This window comes from Psammomys obesus, unplaced genomic scaffold (genome assembly GCF_907164565.1).
Source record: "Psammomys obesus unplaced genomic scaffold, mPsaObe1.curated_primary_1811, whole genome shotgun sequence".
In the NCBI taxonomy this organism is placed as follows: domain Eukaryota; kingdom Metazoa; phylum Chordata; class Mammalia; order Rodentia; family Muridae; genus Psammomys; species Psammomys obesus.
The window spans coordinates 18558971-18581362 of NW_026596040.1; the positions used below are offsets into that span (position 1 = coordinate 18558971).

A 22392-nucleotide genomic window follows, 5' to 3' on the forward strand; every position below is an offset into this window, starting at 1 on the left:
CTCCTCCTCCTCCTCCTCCTCCTCCTCCTCCTCCTCCTCCTCCTCCTCCTCCTTCTCCTCCTCTTCTTCTTCTTCTTCTTCCCTTGATTTTGGTTTTTAAAGACAGGGTTTCTCTGTGTAGCCTTGACTGTCCTGGAACTCACACTGTAGACCAGGCCAGACTAAAACTTACAAAGATCTTCCTGCCTCTTGCCACCGCCAGGCTACTTCTAATCTTATGAATTATCCCCCCAACAGTTATCAAAGTCAAAATGGGTACTGCATCAAAATATCGTTTGTGTGCCCCTCCCCCACCTCCCAGCTCAAGGAACATCAAGAAGAGGGGGTGGAAGGAACAGAGATAGGAGGTGGGAAGGATTGCTGTGTAATGCTGTCTTCTGGACATAGCCTGTCCATTACACACATGAACTCACTGCAGCTATTGGTTACCTGCCTAAGAACTATATAAGATCGAGCTAAGAAGAGCGGTCCACGTACGAACAGACAGTACTAATTGGAGCCAGCGGGTTACACCAAAGGAAAATAAAGGTGAGGCCAGAAGACATGTTGGAGGAAAGGAAAGTTGGAGGTAGATATGCTCAAGGCACATTGTTTAAATGTATGACCTTGCAAAGGAAAAAAAGAAAGGATGTTTTGTTTTGTAAGTGGGCATTAATCCTGAAGATACATTGCCAGAGAAGACATACAGGTGGCAAATCCACATATTAGATAATGTTCAACACCAAATGTTATTACAGGTTTGCAGATTACAACAGTGTGACAGCTCTGTGCACCTATAGCTTAAAGTCAAGCCTGCTAGGGTGAAGTACCAGATGCTGATGAAGACAGAGAGCCATCGAGGTCCTCAGACAAGGTCAGCAGGAAGTGACATGTTGCAGCCACTTTGGTCAACAGTTTAGGAGGTTTTCTTTAAATGAAGCTAAGTGTACCTTTTGCCTTGTAGCTATGACGACTCCTTAGTATTTTCTCAAAGGAATTGAAAAGTTACGTTCATACCAGATCGTATAAAAACATGTTTTAGCATCTTTGTACATGATTTCTCAAATTTAAGAGAAAATAAGAAAATGTAGGAGGTTCCTTGTTTAAAATAGAAAACATCAAGATGGTAAAAATAGAGTGTTGTGCCAAGTGGTAGGACCTTCCATGACGGGACCGTTCACAGTTGCATGGACCACACTGGTGAGCTCACAGTCCTCACAGTGAGCTCTGTGCTGAAACATAGTGCTGGCCCCCCAGAGCCCATGTTTAAGGCCTGCTAAAGTGAGTTGCCAAGTTGTTACTGATCCATTAGGTCACCCATCGACGATTTGTTCACAAGTTAGGACCATGCCCAGAGAGCCCTCCCTCATGTCTTTCTTCGAATATGGAGTATACGAACTTTTAAATTTCAAAACATCAGCTTGTTTTGAACTTAACCTGTTTGCAGATGATCACTCAGTTAATAGGAACCAAATGGGAGCTTGAGCTCCTTTTCTAGGAGTCATTTTCAGCAGTGTGTCTGTTGAGCACAAAATATAGTAGATAGTAAAGAAATTTAGGGGAAAATAATTCTGGCTATTATGGATTTCTGCCATTCTGTAGGGATGCAAAGTAATTGTACTCTATAGCAATATATACATAATTTACACACTACTCAAGTGTAGTTAGAAATTCTCAGTGGAACCAATGTGCTTGCCAGGCAGAGACAATAAAAAGGCTTTAGGAAGAGCAATGAGGAAGCAAGTTTTTAAGGAGAGTAGGCCCCATATATACAAAGTTGTGAGGAACTGAAAATATTGGAAGCACATAAGGTTGATATCAGGCTTTAGGTAAGGGGATAGCAAAAGGTATGCGTTGGGGTTGAATGAGCCCATACTGACAATGTGGTAGCTGGATTTCTGTAGGCAGTAAGGGAAGAGGCCCACAGTGGAAACAGCACGTTGTTCATAGTGAAAACACAGGCTGGCTTCCATAAAGAGATTAAGGGTTAAAAAGGCAGAGTTCAAAGCATTGAGGAAGATAAAGAGGGCTTGTAGCTGGGTATGAGATAAACAAACTAAACAAATAAGAAGCAGGACAAGGCTCTAGGCTAGTGACAGCAGCCATGCCCCAACCCTTGAGTGACATATCCAAAGCTATATCACTCTTGCTGATGTTCTTGCTTTTAGTACCCTGCTTCCAGTACAGAGAAAGTTGTAAGGCTGACTTCTAGCAAGGTGCTGTCACCTAGGAGAACACCTCAGACTACCCCAAAGACAAGCAGCTGCATAGGAGGTAACCAAAAGCCTGCACAGGGTGGCTGTGATTGGATTAACTGCCATGGTGAAAGCATGTAGCTGTCACTGGTAATGCGAATGTGAGAACAGAAAGAGTTTAGTATAGTTAACAGCACTTGGGACACCTTCAAGGTTAGGGTGGCAATACCAGCCAGTGACTAACAACTAGTCAAGGCCAAAGCTGGAGTCAGAGATGTACAGATGTGGCTTCAACTCCCCCTAACAAGCTAGACATCTAGTGGATAGTGCATGATCATCTCCCTGGTTGGGGTTTTACTTGCCCCCAAGTGTTCCCATCATTAATCTTCTTTGGTATGATACTGTGGTGGACTGAATACAAATGTCCCCTTTAGGTCCATAGTGGGTGGCACTATTAGTATGTATGGCCTTGTTGGAGTAGGTGTGGCTTTGCTGAAGGAAGTGTGTCACTGAGGATGGGATGTGAGATCTCAGAAGCGCAGTCCAGGCCTTTCTTCTGCCTGTGGATCTAGATATAGAACTCTTACCTCCTTCTCCATCACCATATCTTGCCTACATGCTATCATGCTTCCCTCCATGATAATGGACTAAATCTCTGAACTGTAAGCCAGGCCCAATGAAGTGTTTTTCTATATAAGAGTTGTTTTGGTCATAGTGTCTCCTCACAGGAAAAAAAAAAAAAAAACTAAGACAGATACAGAAAATTAAGAGCCACTGTCCCAGTTGGACCTTTGGTGTCTGTCAGTTTGTGGCACCATAGGTTCTTGAGTCAGGCACAACCGGGCTAGGAAAAGTCTATTGCTCTTAAAAACCCTGTATCATTAGTGCAGTGGCAAATCAAAGCTAAAGGAGTTCAACTTTATTGTCCTATTAGGGGGGTGGAAGAAAGCAAGGGTCATCTGATTAAAATGGTGGCTGTGTGTAGAAATCCAAGTCTGTGTCATTTCAGCCTTGTCACTTAAGCTAGTACCAGAACAGTGGCGAAGTCATGATGGAAGAGGCAATGGAGAGCTCCAGCATACTTGGGGGTTTGATTAATAGAGTTGGTTGAGGAGGAATAGCCGTCAGGACTTATTTCTTATTGCTGGATGATACTATTGATGAAATATAAAAGGCAAAATCTGAAAACAGCTTCATGAATAAAGTGACAAATTTATCTTCCAACTGTTTGCACTTGGGAAGATCCTGAGTCAGGCAGACAGGTACAGAAGTTGTAATAGCTAATTCTGTCTCCTGCCTGTCAGTAGGGATTGTGTTGAGACTAACAATCTTTAAAAGCCATGTCCCGTTGGACCCGGAGATGGCTCTTCTGATAAAGTGCTGGTCTTGCAAGCATGACAATTTGAGTTTAGCCACCAGAACTCACACAGAAAGCCAGCTGTGTGGGTTGGGGAGATGACTCAGTGGATAAAGTATCTATTGTACAAGCATGGGGACCCAAGTTCAGATCCCCAGGACCTGTGTAAAAAGCTGAGCATGGCGGCATGTATTTAAGTGCTAAGAGGGCAGAGGAAGGCAGATTCCCAGAGCTCACTGACTAGCCCATGTAGTCAATTGTTGAGCTCTGGGATCAGTGAGAGAGTCTGTCTCAAAATATAAGATGGTGGGCGATAGAAGAAGACACCGAACATAAACCTCAGGTCTGTGTATAAAACACACACACACACACACACACACACACACACACACACACACACGGTGGGGTGGGAAGAGAATATCACATGTGGTGATGTGCATTTGTAGGCATGGAGAGAAGCAGATCCCTGGGGGCTTGCTGGCCAGACAGTCTAGCCTAGTAGCCAGATCCTGAGGAATAACACCTGATATTTCCTCTGGCTCTACAAACTCTGTGCACAAACCAAGAGTCTGCACTGTGGTAGTTGGGGTTGGGTGCAAGGAGAAAGACGGCAGTGAGAGCCGTGGTGGGAGACGTACTATGATTCCCGCAATCTCAGAGGCTCGTGGTTTGTTGGTTATAGACTGGCTCTCTCCCTTCTCTGCTGGAAGAATGTGAGGTTAGTCCTGGTATTGTTTCTCATGTGTGCTGTTAGACAGCAGGAATAAAATGGGTCAGATTTGCCCTTGGTAAAGATGCCTCTCATGATAGCCATAAGAAATGGCCCTTCTCAGATAGGAAGAACCTAGAAGCAAATAACATTTTGGAAGAGAAAATAGTAATCAGACGGAAGAAGAGATCGGCTCATCATTCCACACGCAAGATAATGAAGGATCTTGCAGGAAAGTAATCCTGCATGAGTAAACATGGCGGGGAAGCAGAACTCCCACTTGCCCCCTCTCCTGACTGCCAACTGCACTTACTCTTCCAGAGCCATATTAAAACGGCCAAGGGTTCTTTACACACGATAGCCATGCCACACACAGTTTGTGTTCTCTCACACTTGTGCACAAGTCTGTGATAGCGCCCATGTTTTCATGCTTTGAGCAAACACCTGTCCAACTGCACATCACCTTCTTCAGGAAAGAAAGCAGGGCTGAGTATTCTGCAGTCTTTTAATTCTCTGCACCTTTACGAGCTGGAGGTCTCTGCGATGACAATCATCCACTGCAAACAAAAGCTTCTCTGCTAAGGGCTGGGAGGTTCCTTAGTCTATAGGTGTAAGTCATTTGAAGTTTATTTTAGTACAATGTCCACTTAGAGTAATAGTAGCGCTAGATTCTGCCCTAACAAAATAATAGTAGTAGGTTCTCTCCTGCAATCTGTGACCTGTATAGCCCTGGAATTTTGGTTTGCTGGTGGTGCCAGGTATGAGTTCCATCCAATCAGAAAGATTGGTTGTTTCTATGCCATTCATGCCTCTATTACATTAATGGGGGTGCGCCTTTCCCAATCAGTCCTTATTGTAGCTCACAGGATTCACAGCTGGATATGACTTATGATTACACTTCTCCTCTGGTAGGTTGCATAGCACCTGCCAGCACTATGGAATCTAGCCAAGAGGGAGGCGGCTTTTCAGATAAGCACGAGTAGAAGGGTTAGCCTTAAGTGGAGCAGGCAAACCGCTTCCTCTAAAGGCTCAGGGATCATTGTAGGAGATAGGGTCACAAAGAGGGAAAGGGTCCTATCCAGTTGATAATTACAGGTAAACCGCGTCTTACGGACACAGCAGGGCAGCTGCACAGGTGAACTCAGCAGCTGTGACACATGCACTAGACCTCTGTGAGCCTGAGCCAGACCCAGACCCAATCCTAGCAGAGAGAGGGAAGCTGAGCACAAAGGTCTACTGGGCTGAGGAGCTCCCGGCAGTTGGAGAAGAAGGGTCAGCTTTCTCTAGGAGTGAGAGCTGTGACAAACCCACCATGCTCCAGTAGAAGGCTACACATGCAGGAATCTGGGAAGTACAAATTGGCCTTGCAGAGTGGGAAGGGAAAGCAGAGAGGATCTGAGAAGAGTTGGAGAGAGAGCGTCAATATGATCAAAACACATTGTATGAAATTCTCAAAGATCTCATACAATTTTTAGAAAAGCAATGACAAAGAGGAAAAATAAAGGAAAGGAGTTATTTTGTGCCGTTTCTGGTCTTGCCTTCTGGCAAAGAGCTTTACTCAGTAAATATTGGGTGTGTGAACATTTTGAAATATTTCCAGGAACTATGACATTTAAAACTTAACACAAGCCTATGACGGCGAATTACATAAGTAATCTTAACTTTCATCACAGACCACGTTTCTGAGGCCAAGTATAACTGCCTTGGTGTACACTGAGGGAAAAAAAAATTATGTATATGAAGAAAATGAAGAACTAAGCTGTCTCTGAAGTCATGTGTGTGACTAGACTGAGTCACAATTGTGAGCCTTTGAAAGAATGAGAACAGCAGGAACTGCAGGACTCTGGGGCAGCTTCCTACTCCCCAAGGTGCTCAGACTCATTCCACTAACAAAGACTGTCTGAGCCTGCTGAGTAACTTCGGGAATACAGTGGGAGGACCAAACAGAAAAACATGCTCATGAAGCTTCTTTTCATGATGTGAAAGACAGACAGAAAACAGATAGTTGCATTGTAATATCAGGAGGACATGGGGGCTCAAGGAAAGTCACTTTGGGACAGGAGGAAGCAGTCAGCGGTTAGAAGATTTAGACTCTTACTTGAGTGAGTACTCTGAGCAGTTTTCAGTGGCGTTAAACATAGTGGGATTCTAAGTGCAGCTCCTAAGTGAATAGGGAATACAGGTATGTACACCCAATGATGAGACGATATGAAAGGGTGGTATGGTGGAAAAATACTTTGAGCTGGTTTTTGAAAACCAAAAGACTCTTGCTAGCAGAACACAGACAGGGAAATGCGAAGAGACTCGGAGTGGATCAGAAACATGGCTCCAGGCTCATGCAGGACAGGGCCTCGGGGCTCGTGCCTGAGATGAGGAATATGGAGCAGGCTATAGCACATGAGAAGAGTCTAGAAAGCAAGGTGAGACTGGATCTGTAAAAATAGAGTTCTGTTAGGTTTGGATGCCAAATGTCCTCCAACAGCCATGTGCTAAAAGTTGGTTTGGTTAACAAACAGCCTGTGGTGCTATTGGGAGGTGGGGCAATTGTTAGAGAAGAGGGGCTTGCTGGAGGAAGCAGGACAGGGCAGGGTGCTTTCGAATAAGATATTAGAGCATTACTACCCTCTATCCCCTGCTTCTTGACTGTCTGGAGTTGAGGCTCTTTGGCTGTCTGTTCCCTGCCATGATATTTTGCCTCAGCATAGGCTCAGGAGCAATGGCGCTAAGAGACCATGAACTACAACCTCTGAAACCATTGTCCAAAAAAACCATCTTTTCTCCTTTAAGTTGATTTTCTTGGCTATTTTCTGGTAGCCACAGCCAATGGAGGATGACAGAATTTTTATAAGTATATATTCTATAAAGATGAGTAAGTTTTTGTCTTTAATGGCGGTTAGAGTGCGACTGTGATAATGATGGGCACATGTGTGGGAGAAAGCACAGGCATTTATCAGTACTTCCACAGTGTAGCTCACCTGCACAGAACATACAGCTTAACATCTTTGTAGCTAAAATAATACAATTTACTGGTGAGGCTGGGACATGACTCAGGCTGCAAAACGCTTGCCTTGCAATCACAAAGACCTAGTTTGGTCTCCAAAACCCATGTTAAAAAAAAAAAAAAAAAAAAACAGCCTGGCGTGGCAGTGCACACTGGTAACCCTGGGAGGAGCAGGCAGAACCCAGAGGCTTGGCAGCCAGCCAGCCAGCCTAGTTGATTGGTGAACTCCAATGTAGCGAGAGAGCGGGCGTATGTCGGGAAAAAGGGGGACAACTCCCAAGGAATAAAGCATAACGTTGTCCCCTGGCTTTTACATACACATGTACAGATGTACATATACTCACACACATGTGCACCTACACAGGGACACACACACACACATATACACACACACCATTAACTGTCAAATTGAAATGTTTTTGAGAATAAAAGATAGCCGCCCTTAACAATAGCTCTAATCGGAAAGGCAGTCAACCCCTATGCCTATAAGTTGAAAATGAATGAACATACAAAAGCTTAATTTCAAAATTCCGTCTGTGGCAGCTGGATAGATGGCTCTGTGACGAAGACCACGTGCTGCAGTTCTAGGGGATCTGATACCCTCTTCTGGCTTCCGGGAACACCAGGCACCCACAGTGAGCACAGACATACATGCAGGCAAAAGACCCGCTAACATAACATCAAGAATTATTCACCGGAAATTCACGTGTAGGAGGCAAGTGAGCCAGGAGTTAAAGCCCCAAAGGCAAATAGAACATTCAGCTTTGTGACCAAATGGCCTGGATTGAAATCCCAGCACCAACGCTAATAGTCAACAGCTAACCTTTGACATACCACTTAGGCATCATGTCCACACTTCTTTAAGTATTTTTTTTTCTATCATGTATGCAATAGTCTATCTGCATGTATACCTACATGCCAGAAGGGGCACCAGGTCTCAATATGATGGTTGTGAGCCACCATGTGGTTGCTGGGAATTGAACTCAGGACCTCTGGAAGAGCAGCCAGTGCTCTTAACCTCTGACCCATCTCTCCAGCCCTTCTTTGAGTTCTAAATTGCTTAATAATTCATCCCCAAATCAAGCTAATGATGTAATTTTACTTTTAAGAACTTTTTTTCCTACTTGAGGTCTATGTGTACGGTGGCCTAAGTGAAAGTATGTACACCAGATACTTTTTTCGGTACAAGTGTGTCTCATGCAGTATTTGTGGCAAGATCTACTCTTTCTTAGTTGCCAAAACAACTTACATATTGTATCCATTTGGTTGTGTGTAAGTGCCTTTATATGACCATACCTGCTGAAGGGTCCTACATGGCTGTGCAGCTCATGAGATTGCTCTCGGTGGAGCCCATCATTTGCAACCAGGATCCCCGAGACCTCCCTCCCAGCTGTGCTGCAGATGCTCGGCCAGCACTGTCTTCCATCTACTTTTTTATTTGGGATACATTAAGACAGGCCTGAGAATATTTTAAAATAGACTTATTAACTAATTGGGCTAGAATAGACTCCAGTAGGGGTGTGTCTTTTGTTTGTCTAAGTTTTTTGAGCAAGAAAGAGAGAAATCCTACTATAGAACTAAAGTGCTTTATTGTAGCATACAAATGAACTCCAATAATATTAGAGATTACCTACAAGGAGAAACTAGAGTTATCATTAACTTTAAAAAGAAACAACTTTAGCGAGTCTTCCTGGTTTGCTTTTGCTATAATAAAATCAGCTTGGGGAAGAAAGGATTTATTTCAGCTTCCAGGCTATTGCTCATTTTATTTTATTTTTGCTGTTCACTGAAGAAAGCAAGGCCAGAACTCAGACCTGGGAACTGGAGGTGGGAACTAGAGCAGAGACCACTGAGGAATGCTGCTTACAGACGAATTCAGTTTACTTTCTTTTACAACCTAAGACTTCTACAAATCCAGTTTGCTTTCTTATACAACCCACAATGGGATAGGCTCTTCTACACCAATCATTAACCAAGAAAATGCCCCATAGACATGTCCACAGGCCAGTCTGATTCTTCATTCTTAACTGAGGTTCCCTCTCCCCAGGTAATCCCCAGGTTGTGTGAAGTTGACAAAAAACAAACCACCACAGGGCTATATTATTTTGCCCTTAAGTTATAACTGTCTGCTGATTCCCCTCACTGTTTGCCCATCTAATAACACATTTTACTTCCGTACTATCCTAAAAGTAAGCAAGCACTTGGGTATCATCTATGAAATCTGGGTTTCAATTCCAGCTCTTCTGAGGGCTTGGCTTGTACATTTATAATTCTAGAGTAATAGTATCAGCCACACAAACTTCTCAAGAAGTTCAAATGAAAAGGGGTAAGAAAAACAAGCCGTATATCATGGTATGAATGTGAAATGCCCCTCTTGGGCTTGTATGTGAGGACACGTGTTTCTAGCTGGGGGCTAAGTTCAGATGACACCTAGCCAGAGGAAGTGGGTCACTGTGAGGGCCTTGAGCTTTCTTAGCATGGTCCTACTTCCTGTCTTCTCTTGTCTTCCTGATTGGGGCATAATATGACTGGCTGTTGCATTCATTCTCCTGCCACATGCCTTGCCTGACAAGATAGTCTAAACCCTGAAACTGTGAATCAAAATACATCTTTTATTCTTTAAGTAGATTCTTGTTAGGACTTATGGTGAAAGCAACTACAATAATAATAATAATCCTATGTATTTCATTCATTTCTGCCTCTTTGCTATATAGTCAGTTGAATAGTGACACTAATTCCCTCCCCCCCGCCCCCGGCTGCTAAAGATAAATGTATGTGTGATCTAAGTGTCTTTGGACTTAGGCTGGGTCCTCAGTGTAATGACTGTTGCTGACAATAAATGGTAGAGGGCTAATAATGTTTATTATTAGCCTATAATTATTACGGTGGTATTGTCTAACCCGCTATTATAATCAGTAAAGGACACAGACACCTGATAGATTTTAGAACAGCTTTATATCACCTGAGACTAACCTGCCTTTACCTCCCAGGCTACCTTCCATTCATAATTCCATAAATACTTGCTTATTCTTCATCTGGGCCAATTCCTCCATTGCTAACCCTGTACTGTCTCCTTCCCATGATCCTCTCCTGTCCCCAGAGTCCTCAAAACTTAGCCACACCTACCCCATTTGCCCTGCCCAGATGTGTGTCGGCTTTTTATTGGTCAAATAGGAATACATTTTTTTTTTTTTTTTTTTAAAGGCAAGGTTACAAACATCATTTCGGGTGAGTGGGCATTCATAAAATACAGCAAGCAGACTGTGGGGAGCAAATTAATTAACAATCAAATACAAAGCACCAGACAATGCTGTTTTAAATGACAAATTATATTTAAAAAGGAAGGAGATTTGAGCCACACATCCATGGAATGAAAGATGGCCGCATAAACACAGGGACAAGGACTAGAGCTAGGTTGGTACAAGCTAAGAAACACCCAGTAACCAGCAGAAGCTGGAAGGGACACAAAGGATTCTCCCACAGGTCTTAGAGAGTGGCCCTGCTGACACATTGGTTTCGGACTCCTGCCCTTTGGGGCTGTGATAGCATAACATCTGTCATCTTTAACCACTGTCATTTGCTAGGACAGACTCAGGACATCTGAGCTAGAGCCATCCCTAAGCTAGAGCAGCTCAAGTTTCACGTCTAGTCTACACACCACCTTCAACCATCATCCTAGGCTACCAGGATCCCTCTAATGGTGATCTTTTCACCTTTCTGTGTGCTACAGGCATATGGTGATCCATCCATGTGTGATATAAAATTGAAATAAAATCTTGTCAGTTCTCTGCCCATACCCATCCACATGCTTCCTGCTTCATTCAGAATTGAACCCTTAGGTTTTACCATGGCCTACAGGCTGGGTTTGACCAGGATCCTGCTCTCTGTGTCCTTGGTTCTTGCCAGTCTCTGACTTCTGTGGAACGGCATGCCCCTCCCCCAGGCCCCAACTCCATGCATTTTTTTTTTCCTTCTTTCCAGATAACTACCACCTGTTTTGAGATAAGTTTCGGCCCCAAATCTCATTTCTTACATGAAGCCTTGCGTTTTCATCCCTCAACCGTGAGTGGTAAACCCAAATTATGGTTCATGCCACATTACCCTTGAGTTGTCTTGCTAATTTTCCAGTTCACGGGCTCTCTCCCATTTAAAGGAAAGCTACGCATTAAGACCTTGTCTGTCTTGTTCACTTCAGTATCCAAAGTATCAATGCTCAGCCCACTACAGCCCTTACTTAATGTGTGCTAAGCAAATGAAGAAATCAACATACCTTATAACTACGAAGGGTGTGAGCCAAAGGGATGAAGATGGTATCTTACTTCCAGCACCACCCCAAACACCACCTTCTGAAGAGTAACCCAGAAGGCCACCTACACACATTCTGAGGGGATAAGGTAACAAAGGGAACAGCCTGCAGTAGCTGCAGAGCCAGCTCTACAGTCACGGAACTGCTAAATAGTATTAGTTTTGGGGGAAGCATCACACAGTGTTTAAAGCTGCCAAGTTCAAAAGATGCATCAATGTGGAATCTATGAACAAATCTCTGTAGGAAAACTTCCAACTACAACAAAAACTACAATTCTTCATATGTTGAACACTAGGCAGGTTAAAAAGTCCTTTCATCCATCTTATTTTATTTGACTTTGTTACCTATCTGGGTTAGCGATGGACAATATTTTCTCCCTTTAAATATAAAAATAAGTCTTTCAGAGGCCCTCTGTGATAGGCTCCTGGCCTGTTTCCTGTTTTTCCCCTCTTCTGATGTCTATCCCATTTGCTTTTCTGAATGAGGATTGAGCTTTTTACCCAGGGTCCTCCTTCTTGCTTAGCTTCTTTAGGTGTACAGATTTTTGTATGTTTATCCTATATTATATGTCTAATATCCACTTATAAGTGAGTATATACCATGTATGTTTTTCTGCTTCTGAGATACCTCACTCAGGATGATCTTTTCTAATTCCCACCATTTGCCTGCAAGTTTCATGATTTCCTTGCTTTTAATTGCTGAGTAGTATTCCATTGTGTAAATACACCACAATTTCTGTATCCATTCTTCCATTGAGGAACTTCTGGGTTGTTTCCAGGTTCTGGCTATTACGAATAAAGCTGCTACAAACATGGTTGAACAAATGTCCTTGTTGTATACTTGAGAGTCTTTTGGATATATGCCTAGGAATGATATAGCTGGATCTTAAGGTAGCACTATTCCTAATTTTCTGAGAAAGCACCAGACTGAATTCCAAAGTGGTTGTACAAGTTTACATTCCCACCAGCATTGGAGGAGGGTTACCCTTTCTCCACATCCTCTCCAGCATGCATTGTCACTTGAATTTTGATTTTAGCCATTCTGATGGGCATAAGGTGAAATCTCAGGGTTGTTTTGATTTGCATTTTCCTGATGACTAAGGATGTTGAGCATTTCTTTAAGTGTTTCTCTGCCATTCGATATTCTTCTACTGAGAATTCTGTTTAGCATTTTTTATTGGATTACTTGATTTGTTGCCTTTTAACTTCTTGAGTTCTTTATATATTCTGGATATTAGCTCTCTGTCAGCTATAGGGTTGGTGAAGATCCTTTCCCAGTCTATAGGCTGTCTCTGACTTGACTTTTTGATCACCTCCCCCTTGGGTGGGAGCAGCCTTACCAGGCCACAGAGGAAGAGAACTAGCCACTCCTGATGAGACCTAAGGTAGGGTAGGGTCAGATGGAAGGGGAGGAGGATCTCCCCTATCAGTGGCCTGGGAGGGGGGCATGGGAGGAGAGGAGGAAGGAAGGGCAGGACTGGGAGGGGATTAGGGAAGGGGCTACAGCTGGGATACAAAGTGAACAAATTGTAATAAATAAAAAAAATAATAAATTACAAAAACATAAAAGTAAGGAGAACAGTTGGTTCCTACAGGGGAATGTTGCGGAACAAAGGGTCTTCAAATCCAAAATAGGATTTCTGATTGTGATTTTTTTTTTCTTTTCGCACTTCATTCTTTTTTTTTTTTTTAAAACCTCTGTCGTTGGGTTATCGGACAGTACTTGCTCCAGGTGCCTGTTAAGATAAGGAAATCGTTTTTTTATTTTTTTTATTTTTTTAATTTTTTTTTTTTTTTTATTGTGAGATAATGTGCATTTACCCGTACGTAAAAAGAAAACCGGCAAGTACCTTGCCACCCTTCTAGTGCCCAGAATCTCTCTCAGGAGGCAACCTCTGCTCGGTGGACCGCTTGGATCACTGCCCTGCCAGGGAGGCCGGGACGGAGCTACGTGGGCGGCGGCGCACCCGGGCGGGTTCTGGGTGGGTGTGGGGCGGTGCGGCGGAGGCCGGCCGAGGGGCGTGGCGGGGCGTGGCGGCGACGTGGCAGCGGGGCGGCGCGGAGGCCATCTTGGCGCGGGGACTCACGCTCCTCCGGTCCTCCTCGTCCTCCGTGAGCCGCATCCCCGCGCGGGACCCCCCCCCGACCCGGCCCCGAACCCCGATCCGCGTGTGCCGCTTCCGCGCAGGCGCTCGCTCGGACCCAGGTGAGCGCGGGCCTGGGCGGGGACCCGCGCGGCAGCGCCGGGACGCGGGCGAGCCCCGGGTGGGCGGGCCGGCGGGTGAGCGGCGGGGTGCGGGGGCTCGGGGCGGCGGGGACGCTGGCCGGCACAGCGGCGTCCATCCCGGCGTCGCTCCGGCCCGATCCCGGCTCTCCGGGCCGCACCGTCCCCCGCGTGCACGGGTGGCCAGGTCTACGGACCTTCGCCCGGCCCAGCCTGGCCTGCAGACGTGGCACAGGCTGCCCAGGCCGCCGGCCCCGGTGGGATCCAGTGTCCAGCGCCGCCGCCGTGCAGGACCCCTTAATCCGGACCCATTTCAGCCGGATTCGCAGGATTGCTTATTTCCTAAACGGCAAGATCTCTTGTCCCAGAGTTTTTTCCAGAGTAGTTGATCAGCTTTGACTGACACTCTTTGGCACTCCAGTCCTGTGTGAGCACTGTTTGAGGCACTGAGTGTTTGGGGAAGTTTATTTTGGGCTCTGCACGGAGAATGAGAAGCTGCTGACCTCCGTCCTGAGTCTGTTTGGTGGTATTTGAGGCAACCCTAGAGCATCAGTAAGCTCAATGGAGTAGCTTCTGACGTTCTGAGTTTATCAAAAGTCTATTATCCGGTTTTAAAGTAGCCATCTCTTTTTTAAAAGCAGACCAAAGTAGGTGCAAGCAGATTCGAAGAGCAGTTTGATCAGATGAGCCTGAGGACCCATCTTCTAAGTTGTTTCCATCTCTTTTCCTGTAGTAATGTTGATGCATTCGGACTACTTTTTTTTTTTTCCTTCAAAGCTGTCAGCTGATGCTTTAGTGTTGCTTATCCGAATAGGCTGTTTCTTCTTTTTCTCCTCCTCCTTTTGGGAAGGTAAGTTTAGGACTGTGAAGTTTATCTAAGTATTGTCTCTAAGCCATCGATTGAACAATAAACGACCATGTATTTCGGGTGTGCTCTTTTGCATAGGTGAGATGGAGTTGTCTTTAAGTAGGACCTAGCCATGGCAAGAATTAGCTAGCTTCTGCCACAGAGAGATGAGTGACTAATAAAGAGATGAAGGAAAGAGATAACCTTGGTAGAGAGTGTTGCAGTCTGTGGAGGGGCCTTTCTCAGGTTATCTGTCTTTGCTCAGGTTGGGAATAGACAGTTTTAGCCTCCTTGAATGCCTTATCTTTCATCTCTTCACAGCCAGGCTTTGGTGGGGCACATCCTTCCGCCTGCTCCTCAGTCTGATCCTAGCCATCTCCTAGTCTCCCTTCTTTGGAAAACAGCTCTGAGATTGACTGTAGTTTAGCAAACCCGTGGCAACTTTCACAGTGTCCCTTGTGGCTTCTCTGCAGTATTTAGTGCTGTCGACCATTTGTACCTTGAAAAGTTGGCTTCTGAGAACCACCGTCTACTCATTTCTCCCTGCCGTCCTGCTGGTCTTATTTTCTGCAGGTTAGTTGGCCACACGCCTGGAAGAAGATTTGGCGTTAAGGATCTTTATCTTGATGTGCCCTTCTTTAGAAGAGATATTGCAGAGCACAGCATCCGAAGTCATTGGTATACCTATGACACTTGTGATTTGTGAACTCCAGACCTAGTTGTCCCTACTCAGGAGTTTCAAGGCACTTGATCCTGCTGAGGTGAAATGCTTTATGATTCTCCATAAGATGCCATCAAACTCCTTGGCCTCTTACGCTGTTCTCCTTCATAACTGTTGGCACCTCTCTGTCTTACCTGTTGTCATCTGTCTGTCTGATGAGCTGTGTAATTGCTTTCTCATCCCCTCTGTGGGCACTCACTGAGTTTTACAACTAAAAGTTTCTCAAGTCTGTCTTTTCTTTCTCGTCTCCATCATCAGCACCTTGGTTTAGGCCACAGAGGCTCAGCCTGGCACTATGGACGTATGGGGTCATAGGACTCTTGTGTGTTGTGGGATGTACATTATGGGATTTTGAGTTGCTACCTAATACATATCATCAGTACCCTAGCGATAGTCAGAAGTTGTGGAAACCTGGGAGATACGAGATTCTGGCCATCCCTAGTTTAAACCTCTTGTGTATCCCTGAGTGGTATCTGCCCAGTGGTCCAGTGTGCATACTTCAGCTAAAGGAGTCCGTTTTCATTTCTCCCTCCATAGTGCTGGTGGTTGAATCCTTGCTAGGCAAGTGTTTTACCACTGAATCACAACCCCAGCCCAAAGGAATCTTCAAAACATAAATAAGAATTGTCAATAACTGGAGTCTTCCATTGTGTCTGTGAGGTGGAAATGTTTATCAAGAAGATAAGTGAACCAACTTGGTTGAATCTTAGAGATATTTTGCTGTATATGTGTGTGTGCACGCGTGTGTACTTGTGCACCCAATATTAAGAGATTACTTCGCATTTTATTTATCTTACCTTTACGGAATGAAAAAAATGAGAGTGTTTGTGTTTGGAGGGAGGATATGACAGGAGTACCATGAGGGAGGTTGGAGTGATGCTGTGCTTCTGCGTCCCAGCTGTGGTGGTGACAGGTGCCTGTGTGGTGGTTCAGGTTCACAGAGCAGTACACACCTCATGTACTCACAAGTAACTAAAAACGGCCTGAGCCCCAATAAGGTCTGGGGGGCGTTAGCGGCCCTGCACCATCCTCCATTTTCTGTGTTTGCCATTTGTCGTGTATGTCAGTGAGCGGCTGTGACTGAGGTCAGTTTGCATAGAGCATTCTACCCTTTTCCCATCTTACGGATTTAAGATGTCAGAAGAGTTAGGATAAAAAGACAGAAGCGTCCTTCTGCTCTAGTGCCTTACTTTCTGTTCTTCAAAAGTCCTGCTCCTTGCCTCTGTCAGGAAGGCTGAGCATCTGGGCCCCCGTCTGTCCCTCCGTCTTGTTCTACCATGTGGGTGTTCTTGACCATGTCAGTATGTACCCTCTGCCCTACGTACTGGTTATACCTGCAGTGTGCTTATGTTTTTTTTTTTTTTTTCTGGAAGCTTCCCCTTCTCTTGGCTTACTGAAGTTTGATTTATCCTTCAGAACTGAGCTTATCTGTGAGTTAGAAACCTTCCCCTGATGTTGCAATCACAATTTATTCTTTTTCTGTCCAGCATGACTGTGTTCTTAAGCCTCAGCAAACTGAATCCTGCCGTCGGGGTGTATTTGAACTGTACCAGCATCCTTGGATATTGGTACTGCCATTTGGTTGTGTCCTGTTCAAGTCTCTAAGTTGACTAGGTTTTGCTTAGCACTGTATTTCCAGGGGCTCATTACAGTTCTTGGTAGACAGTTTGCCTTTGCTGAACACTTGTAAAATGAGGGAAAACATCAAGAGCCAATTTGGCATGTTTAGAGTTGGTTTGGTACTGTCTGAGTTTTTCTGTTGCTGAATAAAACACTCCCAACAGGAGCCACTTAAGAGAGAAAAGGGCTTATCTGCTTCAGAGTTCAAGGGTACAGCCCACCACAGTGGAGACTTCTAGGCTGCAGCTTGAAGGTCACGTGGCATCCAGAATTAGGAAGCAGAGATTGATAGATGAATTCCTGCTGCTGCTTGTTAGCCCTGGCCACGCTGGTTTGAAAAGTTTCCAGCTTGGTTATGTGATGGCAGTTTCCCCAAAATACAGTACTCAGCATTCCAGACTTGTTTTCCTAGATTCCTACTATGCTGCCCACCTCTTTCAGACCCTTGTCTGGGGCTGGTCGTAGAGATATTTATGGTTATCCTTAGTTGACAGTCTTTCTCTCACTGTTCTTTGGTTATCCTTGGCAATGCATGCTTCAGACCCCCGCTTTTCCCTCTGTAACTATCCATATTCTAAGTGGACAGTGAACTGTCTGTTTCCTGATCTAGAGACCTCCCTCCCATGGGTTTTCTCAGAATAAATCTGTTCTGTTCTAGAAGTTGTTCCATTGCCCCCCAGCAGCTCCAGCAGCGACTGATCATTGGGACTTCGTTCAGCCAGTGGCTGTTTTGACTGTGGGTGGGTTTCTAGATCTGATCTTTTGGAGGTTCTTTGTTTCTGACCATCAGCCAGGTGGACCCCTCGGGAATCTCATGTCAGTGGGGAGCTTTCTCTCAGATCATACTGAGGTTCACCTCCAGAGATCTGAAGAGCTATCCCAGTCTTCTTGAGGGTTAGGGCCTCTTATGGAGAACGATGCTCCTCCTTTTGAAAGCCTTTCTATTTGGGAAGATTTCTTGTTTCATCTCTCCTTAATGACCATGGGACAGTACTATTGTAGATTGCATAGAGTAGTGATTCTCAACTTTTGGGTCATGACGCCTTTGGGTTTGAACAACCCTTTCACAGGGCTGCTTAAGACCATTGGAAATGTCATATATTTGTGTTACTGTTCAAGACAGTATCAAAATTATAATTACGAAGTAGCAATGAAATAATTTAATGTGGAACTGTATTAAAATTGCAGCATCAGGAAGGTTGAAAACCACTGGCCCAGAGGGTCTCCTGTCTCCTAAAAAATGTGCCTTCCCTTGGGTTAGAAAGATGGCTTGGCCTTTAAGAGTACTGTCTGCTCTTCCAGAGGACCTAGGTTCGATTCCCAACACGCACGTGGTGGCTCACAACTTACTGGACCAGGGCATCTGATGGCTCCTTCTGGCCTCTGTGGGCACCAGGCACCCCCACACAGAAGATGCCTGTGTATATGGGACTAAAAGCTTCTCTTATGTCCAGATGTCTTGTAATTCACTGCAACATGGCCTGGAGGCGCTGCCCTTTGACCCTGGCTGCTCCTGGACAGAGGACAACATGTTTGGCTACCAGATTCAAAAAGACTTAGTTCAGTGGACTATGGTTCAAGGTTTCCTACAGCCCAGCCCTTATCTCCTTGGCCTCTGCCCTGCTCCCTGCTTATCCCACTCTGGCTGGCTCCTGCACAGGCATCTTGTGTGTGGGTCACCACATGGAAGGTGAGCAAGAAGGACAGGCAGACAATGTAATAAGAGTGCAGGCCTTTCCTTATTCCAGGAGAAAACGTGCAAAGGAATCTCTGCAAGAAACAGAGACCACCGTCAGCTTCCTTGCTGGGGTAGTTAGAAAGTAGGGCGGGGAGTTGAAAAGCTTGTGAGAGCAGAATGATGATCAATGAGTGTAAGTGTCAGGTGATCAGTGAGCATCCTTCCTGGAGCCCACCGGGCAGAATAGTCAGTAATCTATAGAACAAGTTCATTTAGTTCTAGAAGCCAAGTTACTCTAGTTAATGGAACTGTTACCAGTCAACAAAATGAGGTTTACAAAATGGTATGACCCTGGCCCCACTAAAGTCCCTTTTTCTATTTTTACAGTCCAGGATCCCAATTAGGGCGTGGTGCCACCTACAGTGGGTGGATCTTGCCATCCCGGTAAACACAGCCAGGATGTTGCCCACAGGTGTGCCCAGTGGCTCTTCCTCCCAGGTGATTCTAGAGCCTGTCAAGTTGACTAAAGTTAACACTATCATATACTTAAGATGAATTTTGTGATTTGTAATTTTTATATAGAATCATATCCACCCTCCATCCCCCCTACTTACACCTCCTCCAAGCTCTGCCTCACCACATCTTCCCAATTTCATGGCCCCTTTGTGAACCAGTGAGTCCAAATAGTAGTGCTTGTGTGTGTGTGAGGCCATCCACTCGTGCATGGGTACCCTATTATGGGACATATCCCCGAGGAAAATGGACTCTTCCTCTCCACAGCCATCGACTGCCGCAGCCCCTCAGCCATGGCTGACACTTTGTGAGCCTCTATTTCACCTCTGCTGGAAATTTGACTGGCTTGATTTTGTTCAGGTCTTACAGCCAGGTCGCATCTAGAAGGCACTGTCTAAGCAGTTCAAGCTGTGGCTCTTACAGTCCAGTCTTCTCACATCCAGATGCGCCCTGAGCCACAGGGGGAGGGGTGTTAGTTACAAGGGCTACACACTCCACAGTAACTGACTTGCTGTGCTCTGAGGGGGTCTGAGTCTTTTATTAACTGCTGTCCGTTGCAAAAAGATGTTCTCTTCTGAGGGATGGCTGTGCAGATTGGGTGTAAAGATAAGTGCCTAGAAGACAATTTGGTTTGTAAGGACGTTTTCTTATGGTTGGTACCCACCATCATCTCTTAGGCCCTTGCTTTCTCGTGGCTTGTTTTCTGCTGTTAACATGTAAAACATGAGGCACATGATTTCCCTGTCACAGGGCTACTGTGGACCAAGAGACCGAAAGCCAACATGCTTCTAAAGTTGAACTCATCTAGGTTCTTTTTTTTTCTTTGAAGGTTAATATTAACATGCGATGTGTTGAGAGAAGGGAGTATGTTCAGAACAGTCAGGCAGACTTAACTCCTAAAAAGAAATGTTAAGAGAGCAGCCTACATAGACTGCTTTGTGAGAAAAGATGAGGAACTTCAAAGTTAAATTAGATGTTTGTACTTTAAGCATCTTGACTGAAACCCACATAAAACTCTAGCAAGATTCAAGGGGCCAAAACTGACTTGGCACCTTACTATTTAAAATACAGAACTTTGTTAATAAAATGATTAACGTAAAATTAACTCTTAGTTGCTAAATTATATATATGGAAATGTCACAGGTTATTTGCATATTAAATAGTTTCATAGAATTTAAATTTATTTGAAATTTTGTTACAAAAATTGTTGCAAATAAACCCATAGACTCTGTGTGTGTGTGTGTCTGTCTGTCTGTCTGTGAGTGAGTGTGGGGAAGCTGGAGTTACAGGTGGTTGGGAGCTGTGTGATGTGTGTGCTGGGATCTGAACTCAGGTCCTCTGTAGGAGCAGCAAGTGCTGCCACTAGGTGGTCAACTCTCCAGCTCTCAGGAGTTTTGACAAGCCCTTTCTCTAGACAGGGCTGCATTTGAGGTAGTAAAGGTCGGCATTAATTGTGCTAGAAGTACATGAGCTGCCCCCTGTGTCAAACTTACTACATTTTTATCTCTTTGTAGCGCACCGTAATTAAGGAAAAATGATGGAAGAAAGTGGAATAGAGACAACTCCGCCTGGAACCCCTCCCCTGAACCCTGCAGGCCTGGCTGCCGCTGCCATGCCGGCCACTGAGGTTCACTTAGGTGTGTGCTGCCCCTAACATCTGGTGGCTGGAGGCTGGGGAAGACACTGGTCCCTGAATCAGAAGAATGCAGTGTTAATGCTTCTCCGGTCTTTGTCAGGGTGGGAAGAAACAGCCCCTTAAGGTTTACACAGTAACAAATCTTTCTTGTTACAAGTAAGGAAGCAAAAGGCTGTACCCTCTTTCTAGCCAGCCTTCAAAGCCTATGTTGTCTTTGATGTTGTTTGACGTTGTGAAGAGTAATCTTTCTGAGGTTTTAGTGCCTAGGTTTTTATGTTCATATCAGTGATTCAAAATGACCTTCCTTTCTTAAGAAGAACAGACAGACAGAAAGGAAGCTTTGCTCTCAGGCAGTGCCGTTGTTCGGTTGTGCTGTTTCCCCAGTGGGATTACAGGGCTCTGTACTCAGGTACACAGTTGTTATGCATTGGAAATGACACCTTTAAAAGTAGTTACTAAGACTCGGCCTAACAGGTTAGGAATTTCCCAAGCAGTGAAAGTTTGAAAATGAGATCAAAAGCCTTTCCAGCTTTGTGTTTATCCTCTCTACTCTTTTTCTAGCTACAACCAGTTCCTTCTCATCTCCCAGTGTGTCCAGGATGGAGTCTTTGCCACCACACGTGTATTCCACACCTCAGCCATCCCTGCCCCCTGTGCAGCCGTCAGCACCGCCTCCTTTTGGGCCACTGCCTCTGGTTCCTTCGGTTCCCCCGAGTGGCACGTCTGTGCCGCCCTCCATGTCTCCATCACCTGCCACTGCCTTCAGCAGCCCTCCTTTATCCCACTTCCCACCGGCGACTTCCGCCCCTGGTGCCCTTTTATCTGCGCCGCCTTCGGGTCCTCCTATATCAGGATTTTCTGTTGGCACAACGTATGACATCACGAGGGGCCACGCTGGGAGGGCTCCCCAGACACCTTTGATGCCATCATTTTCTGCACCTCCAGTTACAGGTGATCCGTCTCTTACTGTTCTGCAGTGCTCAGCTCTATGTAGTGTTCTGTCACTGTGTGTTAGCTTCAGGTTGTGTTGTACTGCCTTTTCTATACTAGACGGTGGTTTGAAGAGAACAGTTGAGTACGTTAGTTTATGTCTAGGCGTGGGCACCTGTGGCTCATGGGGTTTTACTTTATATTAATGATCTAGTCTCACTCTGCCTTCCAGTGTTTCCCGCTAACATCTTTTTGCCATTTAAATTGTACAGTAAAACTAATGTAACTTTTTGTAGTTTTTGTGTGGTATAAAAATTGATGTATGATTGGCATTTGAGGTGTGAGGAAGAATTCCCAAATTCCATGTTAGCATTTGTTACTTAGTGACACACTGCAGGCCACAATTCTAAAGTACATTATAATTTGCTGGGTTTTTTTGTTTTTGGTTTTGTTTTTGTTTTTGTTTTTTTTTTTTTTTTTATCAGAACCACCTTCCCTAGGGAGTAGATGTTCATCTAGCCAGCCCCATGTGCCACAAGGGGTGGTAGCAGGCCATTCCTTTCCCTAGACCAGCTGCATCCCCTTCTGTCCCCTTCTTTAGTACGGTTGTTAAAAACAAATTATCAAAACCTAATCTTTGTCATCCTCTGTCGTTTATCATTTTAGGGTAGAGGAGC

At 45.0% G+C, this 22392-nt stretch overlaps 1 protein-coding gene and 1 pseudogene across 1 annotated transcript in view; both read left to right on the forward strand.

Moving 5' to 3' along the window:
* The window catches only part of LOC129688086 (serine/threonine-protein phosphatase 4 regulatory subunit 1-like), a 24076-nt pseudogene extending 9917 nt beyond the window's left edge, over positions 1 to 14159 (forward strand).
* Prrc1 (proline rich coiled-coil 1) overlaps positions 13611 to 22392 on the forward strand; it is a 27980-nt gene continuing 19198 nt past the window's right edge. The window contains exons 1-3 of the mRNA XM_055622813.1: positions 13611 to 13752; positions 20664 to 20786; positions 21347 to 21736. Coding sequence (XP_055478788.1) covers positions 20684 to 20786; positions 21347 to 21736 — 493 coding nt within the window. The 5' untranslated portion in view covers positions 13611 to 13752; positions 20664 to 20683. The remainder of the gene's footprint in view (positions 13753 to 20663; positions 20787 to 21346; positions 21737 to 22392) is intronic.